Genomic DNA, 10,478 nt, shown 5'->3' with positions numbered 1-10,478 from the left:
TTAAAAAAATTAAAATATGATATTTTTGAGATATTTTACAATGATAATTATTTAAAAATAAAAAATAATTAAATAAATTAAAATATGACATTTTCAGATATTTTACAATGATAATTATTTAAAAATAATAAAATCATATATTTTATAATTTAAATAAAATTTAATTAAACTTAAACTTACTTATTAGAATAATATCATATTAAATATATAATATAATATGGTGTGAATTAGCAACAAATTACTTTTTTATTAAAAAAAATTAGCAAAAAACTTAAATTTAAAATCTACTTATAATATTTAATATTATATTAAACATATAATATATAATCTCTTATTGTTACCCCCAAATTCAAAAACTATAACAAACATAAAATTAAACAAAAATAAATAAATTATTTATTTCAAAATTTATATAATATTAATATAAATTTAATAAAAATAATTAATAAATTTTATAAATAAAAGTAAATATTGCACGCTTTTATATATATATATATATATACTAACACTATAGCATAGCAATGAACTCACACTATTACATCCTCCCTACCCTTTTCTAGTTTCTACTCTCTCTCTCTCTCACCCACTAATTAACCCAACCAATATAATTATTTCACTCCTCTTTTTCTCATTCATTTACTTCATTTAGTCAACAAAACACATCTCCCTCCCTAAACGACAATTTCCAAAGAACAAACAAAAAGTAGCAAAAGAAGAGAGGAATAATAAACAAAAAGAAAAGTAGTAAACTAAAGATGATAAGTAGAAGACACATACATTACCCCACCTCCTCAACTTTCCTCTCTCTCTCTCTCTCAAGAATATCATGAACAACAACAAATACCAAGCAAATAAAAATATAATCTTTACAAGATCTATCTAATAAGTAGTAGTAGTAGGTGGTTGTGGTGGTGGTGGTGGTGATAATCTCTGAGGTTGTGGTTGTGGGGATGGGATCTGTTGGCAACAACCCAAATCCATGGGCGCCATACGACGCATACAGAGACTGCTCTCAAGGCCTGTGCAGCGTCTACTGCCCACAATGGTGCTACATCGTCTACCCACCTCCGCCTCCTTTCGACTTTCCCGACCAATACGACATCACCGACCACGGCCACGACTCTTCTTCCACTGACTTCTCTCCTCTCATCATAGCTGTCATCGGCATCTTGGCCAGCGCCTTCATCTTGTTGAGTTACTACACCATCATCTCCAAGTACTGCCGACGCCGCCGCGGCGGAGCTGGAGGAAACGACGACGCTGCTGCTGCTGCTGGAACTGACCCTGCAAACGCCACTAATCCCCACCAGACCACTGCTTCTTCTGACCAGTCGTGTCAGTCTCCTTCCTCCGGGCTGGAAGAGGGTTTGATCAAGTCCATTAAGGTGTACAAGTACAAGAAAGGTGATGGGTTGGTGGAAGGTTCTGACTGCTCTGTTTGTCTTAGTGAGTTCGAAGAAAACGAGGGTCTTAGATTGCTTCCCAAGTGCAACCATGCTTTTCATGTTCCTTGTATTGATACTTGGTTGAAATCCCACTCCAGCTGTCCCCTTTGCCGATCCAATATTGCACCCTTTGTTACTGGTGTAATGCCTCTACCAGAGTTGAGCACTGTCTCCTCCGCCATGGAGTACCAGAGCAGAAGCAACGAGGCTGTTGTGATTGTGGTTCACGATTCCGAATCGGGTTTTCTAGAAGAGGTAGAAGGAGACGAGCCTAAGACCCCAACTGGGGATTTTAGTCAGGATCAGGCAATTCATCATGAATTTGGATATGAATATGATCATGGAGTTCAGATTCAACCACTCAGGAGATCAGTGTCATTGAATTGTCATAATTTTTGTAATGATCATCGTCTTTCAGTGGCTGATATATTGCGAGCTGGTGATGATGAAGATGATGATGATGATGATGATGGTGATTTGATCATTCAGATTGAGAAAGATCTTGAGTTGTTGTCAAGGGGAATTGGTACCTCATCAAACTCAAAAGGAGGACAACATTTCAAACCCAATGAGGGAAGTGGAGTTCTCAACATGGTAAGGAGTCCTCTTGCTATGAGAAGATCCATTTCAACAGGGAGATTTATCTTTACAAGGTATGGCAAAGGAAAAGATTCTATCATTCCCAATTGAAACTTTGTTTTTTTTTTTTTTTTTTTAATTTCTTCTTCTCCAAATGTATAAAAAAAATGGCAAGAGTTTTTTTTTTTTTATTCTGTTTGTCTGTAACATATTAGAAATACCAAAAGAGAAATTCTCTTACTCCTTTCATATAGAGTTAAGACTAATTGACTGCGTATTCTCTTCATCTTTTTCTTGTTCCATAGTTAATTACTTCACAATATACAGAGTAAGGAGATGTTATGGATGATGCTTCAATGATGTTCTTTGTGTTCTGTTGAGGAATATTTTTTACATTTTTGTCCAACCAGTTCGGACAAGGTAAAAGCTTAATGCTTAAAGCTAGGCCAGCTTCTCCTAGTAAAGATGAACAATAAATTAATAATAAAAAATGAAGTACCCTTAAAGCTAATCTTCAAATGTATTAACGTATCTTTTAAAATTTGATTAACTCAGGTTAGTTAAAAAGGGCTTTCTTGACTTGAAAGGTTTTAGTTTTAGTTAAGAGTAGTTTAAATAATCATCCTTGATTCTAGTTTAAGTTATTGTGACTCTATACTTTAAGCTAATCTCTATAATAAATGAAAACTGTTCAAATTATATCATATGAGATCTCAGCTCAGCTTTTGTCCAGGTGGATCACCTAGATTTTGGTCACTGATATCCATATTTGGTGCTGAAATATCAATTACTTTAAGAAAAAGACTAACTAATACAACAATCAAAGAATAAACAATCCACAATTAATGTTATGAAAGTACCTTACTAACCAATGAATAATTAAAACAAACCAAAATTACACTTAAGGGTCTCTCTCTCAACTACCATCTCTTGATATGACAGCCCAACTCCTTGTGTTGTTTTTAACCCATTTTCTGCATTTTAGTTCAAACCGACTTTTCATTTTCTGAATAGAAAATAACAAGATACTCGACATCATCATCATCATCATTTCATCACCACAAAACAAAGCTTTTGTTGAGTATTGAATAATATTACTATTTTTTGGTTGGTAAAGTTGAGTGTAGAAAAATACTGGCATACGATGTCTTTTCATTTATATATTGATCTCATTTTTTTTTTTCTGTTTTTAATTTAACCATACACACCCAACTCACTCATTCACTCACTCAGTAGTGTAAATCTCAAAAGGGTAGTCAATTTACTACGTATTTTTATCATCTATTTTTAAGCTTATATGGACCAATCATTTCATATATTAAGTTGATTTAGTTTTGAGGTTTTGTTACACATTGACTTGTAATGGCTCGATGAGAGTAATCATTGAAGAATTTTGTGCAGATTTTAAAGTACTAGTACTGCCTTGCTGGACACCATCCCTAAAAAACTCCAGCTTGTAATAATAGTTATAATAATAATAACATAGGCATTAGTGAGGTTGTACAACGCTTAACAATGACCCACCAACGATTTGTTTATTTATTTATATTAAGACTTATTATAGTGAACAAGACCAATATCGTAACATCATTCATTTCATTTCTCTCCCTCCAGTATTTCCATTTTATTTTACTAGACCACACACACATATATATACACACATACATTCCACCATTTCACACTAACAAATTTGTTTTTATTATTATCTAGTTGTTTAAATATCAAATTAGTTTTAACATTTGATGGCTTACTATATAAATATATAAAATGTTCCTAAAATGTCAACATGCCACATTAGTAGTTATATGTTAATGTGTTTATTGCAGTTATATGTTAGGATTAGGTAGTTGCTAGGAACTACCTAATTTATAATTATAATCATGTTGAGACCAACTCTTTTGGACCATTTGCTATTTTAAGTCTTAGCGCATAAGAATAATTATTCCAATGAATTAATATAATTTTACCTATTTTCGTGTGTTATCCCCAAAATTTGAAAACGATGACGTGGCAATAGAAATGACAAATGACAATGAATGGTTGGGTAATCTGGCTTAGGAGTGACCCGGTAGACCAGTGAAGAATTTTGACTGGCCAGTCAAGTGTCATGACCGACCAGTCATGACCTTGGCCGACCAGTCACATGTTTGTCTGCCCAGGCATGACCTTGGCCGACCAGTCAGGTGCATGTCTGCCCAGTCAGGTGCGTGTCCGCCCAGTAAAGTGTTTGGCCGACCAGTGAAGGTTTGGCCAACCAGCCTGAATGTGATGTGGATCAACTAGACAGAGCAGGGCTACACAAAAGATCCCAAAAACGGCTTCAACAAGAATCGGTCTTACCTGCGCGGGAATCTCTCAGATTATCCCATAAATATAGTGTATCGTTATATTTTGAATATTATTGTAAATTAAATATAGTGAGAATAATAAAATATCCCGATTATGGGGACATCATCTGTACGATCCAGAGCCTATAAATACAAGGCTCATGGCACCATACTAGGGGTTCCGAATTCTAATTTTCTAGAGAGAGAGTAATTGTATCGAGAGAACTCTTGTATTCTTGTAATCTGCACTGAAGAAACTCAGTTGACTCAGGTTCATCTGATCTTGAGTGTAGATCTATAATCATAACTCTAAGTGGATTAGGCTATTACCAACACATTGAGGCTGAACTACTATAAAAATTGTCTGTGTTGTTTATTTCTTTTGAAGGTTTTTGTCGTTTTGACGTCTACGCGTCGTTGGCCAAAAACACGGTAAACATTTTGGTGCTTTCATTGAGAGCCTGAAGAGAAAGATAGACGATCCCTGTAGCATTATGGCGCCTAAGAACACCAATGTGGCCTCCAAGAAGCCAGGTTCCTCTAAAGAGCCTGCTAGATCAGAAGGTCCAGGCCCTTAAGACCATGAGACCGAGCCTAGAGTCATGCTCGAGGACGTGACTCCAGAGGTTGAACAACTCCAGGAAGCCATGGGAGCTTTCCAGGAGGAAATGGCACAATTCAAAGCCAGACAGGAGGTGTTCGCTAAAGAAATGGCTAGGCAGAAGGCTGCATTTGAGTAGCAAAGACAGGAGATGGACGCTAGGAGTGAGGAGATCCGGCGACAGCAAGAAGAGGCCGATAAGAGACATCGCGAGGCTACACTCGCTCTAGAGGCAGCTACGCAGCTGGCCCAGGCCAATGCCCAAGCTGCAGCACGAGGAGCAGCCATCCCAGGAGCAAGGACCATAGGAGCTGGTCGCAAAAACACTAATAGACCCAACTCTCGAGGGCCAAACAGGAGTGGTAGTAACCCACCTGGTCGGGAAGAAGATGGGGTTCGATCAGGCACTGCCTCAACCCAAAGGGGGAACTCCAGAACCCCCTACAGGAGCCACTGATCAGAGACTTCCAAATCCTGAAGTCATAAGTCAGGCAGTAAGAAAACTCCACCTAAGCAGGAGCAAAATAGAGCTCCTTGGGGTAAAGAAACTTCACACTTCAAAGATGGGCATGGTCGTGATGAGGCTGATAGTCATCACACTGACCAGTCGAAGGAGAAAAATGATAACAACCATCGAGGAGGAAAAGATCGCCCAGCGCAGACAGGAAGACCACCACTGCATCCCAACCAGCAGCGCAGTGGCAAGGAGCATGTCCCGCACGGCAAGCCTTCTGAAAAAACTTGAAGTACGGTGTTCGATCGGTTAGGGAGGCATACCACTCAGAAGGATCTAAGAGACGTCATTGCTGACAGGAGAAGGACCGTCCCGGTCGAAGGGCGAGATCCGAGCCGACTTACCAGTCAAGTAGAAATACTTGATGATGGTGCGCCGGATAGGAGCGCCCGACCAGGCGGTCCCGAGAATGAGTCCCAAGCAGTGGCCCCAGGCATCCAAGCCCAGCTTGATGCTCTGACAGCAGCAGTTCAGGGTCTGTCGAAACGACCTTCTGCAATCGATCCAGTAGACCATAGGAGTGGCAGCCCGTTCTGTGCTTGAATTAAAGCAGCCCAACCACCAGTGAAGTACAAAGCACCGGTACTGCCAGTTTATACAGAAAAGGCAGATCCGATAAGGCATGTGGGGAAATTCGAAGACCAGATGGAGTTGCTCGGAGTGAGTGATGACTATCGGTGCAGAGTCTTCCCCACTACATTGTCCGACATTGCCTAGGAGTGGTATTGGAAATTTAAGCCAAATTCCATCACTTCTTGGGAAAGTTTCAGGAAAGAGTTTTGCAGGCAGTTCAGTGCTGCTCGGACCCCTCCAGTTTACGCCAATCACTTGGCGGATATTAAACAAGGAAAGGATGAATCTCTCAAGAACTACATACAAAGGTTCATGAGAGAAGCTAACCGAGCTACTGCAGTTGGAGATGAGGGGAAGATGGTGGCAATTTCTTCTGGCATAATCTATCGGAGTCCTTTGTAGGACAGTATTCATCGCAACCCAATTTCAACGTTACAACAATTTCTTAACCGGGCAGACAAGTATATGAAATTGGATGATGCGATTGAGAAGGGAGAGAAAGGCTTGAACAATCCGAGCGGATCGACTGATCCTCCCAAGAATGGTGGAAATGATTAAAGTGGTGGTAAGAAACGTGGGAATAACGGGTCTGACCGCCACAATGAAAAGAAGGCTAAGTCGGGATCAAACGACAAGCCAACTAAGTATGAACCTCGGTTCACCAATTACACCACTCTTTCGGCGAGCCGAGCGGAGATATATCTCGCAAGTCATCAGGAGGTCCCCTACCAGAAACCCCCACCCATCAAGAAGGAGATGAGTAAGAGAGATATGAACAAGTTCTGTCGTTTCCATGGGGACTATGGTCACGACACGAATGAATGCAATCATCTCAAGGATGAGATAGAGTTTCTCCTCCGGTCGGGGAAATCGAAAAAGTATCGAGTAGAAAATACCCAAGGAGAGGGAAGTAACAACAATCCTGGGTTCAAGCGGCAACGATCCCCACCTTTGCAACCCGAGCCTGTGGACTTCACTCTAGACACCATATGTGGAGGTCCACATCTGGCTGGGGATAGCAACAAGGCAAGGGAGAGGTATGCTCGAACCCTTCGTCATGAGTTGGATGCAGCATCAACCTCCGAAGTCATGGCTGTAGAGGAGCGGCCTCCGAAGAACCCACGATACGAAAGTGAGTCCCTCAATTTCACTGAGGATGATGCTCGACACGTGAGATATCCTCATAATGATCCTCTCATCGTGACAGTCCAAATAGCGAATATGAAAGTGAAGAGATGTTTGATCGACACAGGGAGTTCTGTGAACATCATCTATAAATCATCCTTTGAGAGGATGAAGCTATCTATCAATGACTTGAAGCCATGCTCTCAAGTCATTTATGGATTTACTGGAGAAGGATTATCACCAACTGGAACGATCAAGTTACCAGTCACAACGGGGGATGCTCCCAAGCATGAGACAGTCATGACAGAGTTTTTGATAGTCAACTGCCCGTCCGCCTACAATGCGGTTATTGGTCAACCACTACTCACAACTTTGCATGCGGTAGTCTCTATATGGCACCTTTCCACGAAGTTCCCGACCAGTGCAGGCATAGGCTGCGTCCGAGGAGACCAGAGAGAGGCTAGGGAATGTTATAATGCCTCGGTAGCTAAGGCAAGAAAGGGGGCCAAAGAAAACAACATGATTGTATGTGCCGAGAGAGAGGAGGTAGATGAGATGGATGTCGATCAAAGTTTCACAGTCATAGCCGATAAGGAAGAAATGTTAGAAGAGTTTGGCCAAGAAAGCACTCTTGGTTTAAGAGAACAACAAGCCTCATCCGGTGATGAAGTCACCAAATAGGGCGTTGCCCAAAGCGAGGGAAGGGACTTTGATCCTCGCTTTGGGGATTATGAAAGTGAGGTGGGACCATCCGAGGAGTTAGAGGAGGTTTCAATAGATGAGAATGATCTGACCAGAGGGATCAAGGTTGGAAAAAAGTTGAAGTCAGAAGTAAGAGCATAACTGATAGAATTTTTGCGAAGGAATCAAGATGCCTTCGCCTGGTCTCACAAGGATATGGTGGGTATCTCACCAACTGTGATCAGCCACGTGCTCAACGTGGATGAAAGCTATCCAACAATGCAGCAGAAGAGAAGATTGCTTGACAAAGATCGAGCAAAGGCTCTCAAGGAGGAGGTAGAACGACTAAAGGAAAACGGGTTTATAAGGGAAGCATATTACCCTGCCTGGGTTTCAAACCCAGTGTTAGTGCCCAAGTCCAATGGAAAGTGGAGGACTTGTGTGGATTTTACCAACCTGAACAAAGCATGTCCAAATGACTGTTTTCCTTTGCCAAGAATAGACCAGTTGGTGGACGCGACCTCTGGTCATGAAACATTGTCCTTCATGGATGCTTACTCGGGGTATAACCAGATTAGCATGCATCCTCCCGACGAAGAGCATACCAGTTTCTGAACAGACATAGGGCTATACTGCTACAAGGTCATGCCATTCGGCTTGAAGAACGCGGGAGCCACCTACCAACGTCTGGTGAATGGTATGTTCCGTGATTTAATCGGCAAGAACATGGAGGTGTATGTAGACGATATGCTGGTAAAGTCAAAGGAAGCAGAAGGACATGTACGCGATTTGGAGGAATGCTTTGCAGTACTGAGAAAGTACAACATGAAGTTGAATCCCCTCAAATGCTCGTTTGGAGTAAGTTTTAGAAAATTTCTTGGGTTTATTGTAAACTCCCGAGGAATAGAGGAAAATCCAGAAAAGATAAAGGCGCTCGCAGAAATGAAGTCTCCGGCCAGAATTAAGGATGTGCAAAGCTTGGCTGGGCGGATTGCTGCTCTAAGCAGGTTCATCTCTAAGTCGACGGACAAGTGTGTTCCATTTTTTAACCTGCTTAGAGGAAGCAAGAAGTTTGAATGGACGGAAGAATGTGAACAAGCCTTTCAAGCCATAAAGGAGCACATGGCTCAACCTCCTGTTCTTTCGAAGCCGGTTGATGGGGAAGACCTCTTAATTTACCTAGCAGTTACAGAGCACGCTGTTAGTGCTGCTCTAGTACGAGAAGAAGATAGAGTACAGCATCCAGTGTACTACGTTAGCAAGCGACTGGTAGGAGCAGAGTCCAGGTACCCCGTGATCGAGAAGTTGGCCTATTTCTTGGTACTTGCATCTCGTAAGTTGCGACCGTACTTCCAGGCGCACCCCATTAAAGTCCTTACCGACCAGCCCCTACGTCAAGTTTTACAGAAGCCGGAGTCATCTGGTCGGCTACTTAAATGGGCGGTTGAGTTGGGCCAATTCGAAATCAAGTACCAACTGAGATCTGCTATTAAGGGTCAAGCTTTGGCAGATTTCATTGCTGAATGCACTGGGATTGCTGATATTCCCGACCAGCAAGAGCGTACAACTGGGCAGAGAGAGGATGTTCCTACTTGGCAACTTTTTGTTGATGGGTCGTCAAACGAGCATCATTCAGGAGCTGGAATTATATTGGTCACGCTGGAGAAGCATCGAATTCATTGTGCACTAAGGTTCGGATTTAGTGCTTCTAACAATGAGGCGGAGTATGAAGCCCTCCTAGCAGGCTTGCGCTTGGCTAGAGATGTTCGTGCCCGGTCGGTTGAAGTGAACAGTGATTCCCAATTGGTGGTCTACCAAGTCTTAGGGGAATATCAAGCAAGGGGCCTGCACATGATGGTGTACTTGAATAAGACCAAGGACCTGCTAACACAATTCGAGGAGTATACTCTTAAGTTGGTACCACGGGAGTAGAACTCTAACGCAGACGCTCTAGAAAAGCTAGCTAGTGCAAAAGATGCTGAAACTCTGAATATAGTACCGGTGGAATACTTGGCAGAGCCGAGCATTAATGAATAAGAAGCCATGCCCATCACAATAGTTGACACTTGGATGACACCCATCATTGCTTACCTTGAGCAAGGAACCCTCCCAGATGATCGTAATGAAGCAAAAAAGATTATGAGGCAAGTTGTTAGGTACATTATGATGGATGGGGTGCTGTATAGAAGAGGGTACTCTTTACCTCTACTCAGGTGCATAGCACCCGACCAATCAAAAAACTTATTGGCTGAAGTGCATGAGGGGTTCTGTGGAGATCATTCTGGGGGGCAGAGCCTATCCAAAAAGATTTTGCGGCAAGGATTTTTCTGGCCTACAATGAATGAAGATTCCATAGAGTACGTGAAGAAGTGTGATAAATGCCAAAGATTTTCTAAAGTACCCAGGGCACCTCCGAATGTCTTGAAGCAAATGCAGAGCCCATGGCCTTTTGCAGTATGGGGCATTGATCTGATCGGGAAATTACCCAAAGGGAAAGGAAGGGTACAGTTTGCAGTGGTTGCTGTGGATTATTTCACCAAGTGGACTGAAGCCGAACCACTAGCCACGATCACATCGAAGAAAGTATTAGACTTTGTGGTTAAGAATATAATATGTCGCTATGGTCTGCCCAA

The 10,478-nt window shown here is 41.7% G+C and overlaps 1 protein-coding gene across 1 annotated transcript; it reads left to right on the top strand.

Moving 5' to 3' along the window:
- Nucleotides 1-741: 741 nt before the first annotated feature.
- LOC133803270 (RING-H2 finger protein ATL52-like) lies at nucleotides 742-2,373 on the top strand. The gene has a single exon (XM_062241244.1). It carries the CDS (start codon nucleotides 951-953, stop codon nucleotides 2,133-2,135), a length of 1,185 nt encoding a protein of 394 aa, XP_062097228.1. The 5' UTR covers nucleotides 742-950; the 3' UTR covers nucleotides 2,136-2,373.
- The last annotated feature ends 8,105 nt before the right edge of the window (nucleotides 2,374-10,478 follow it).

The sequence above is a fragment of the Humulus lupulus genome, chromosome X (assembly GCF_963169125.1).
Source record: "Humulus lupulus chromosome X, drHumLupu1.1, whole genome shotgun sequence".
Classification (NCBI taxonomy): Eukaryota; Viridiplantae; Streptophyta; class Magnoliopsida; order Rosales; family Cannabaceae; genus Humulus; species Humulus lupulus.
The sequence above is the reverse complement of the archived record's forward strand: the minus strand, read 5'-3'. Positions and strand labels throughout refer to the sequence as shown.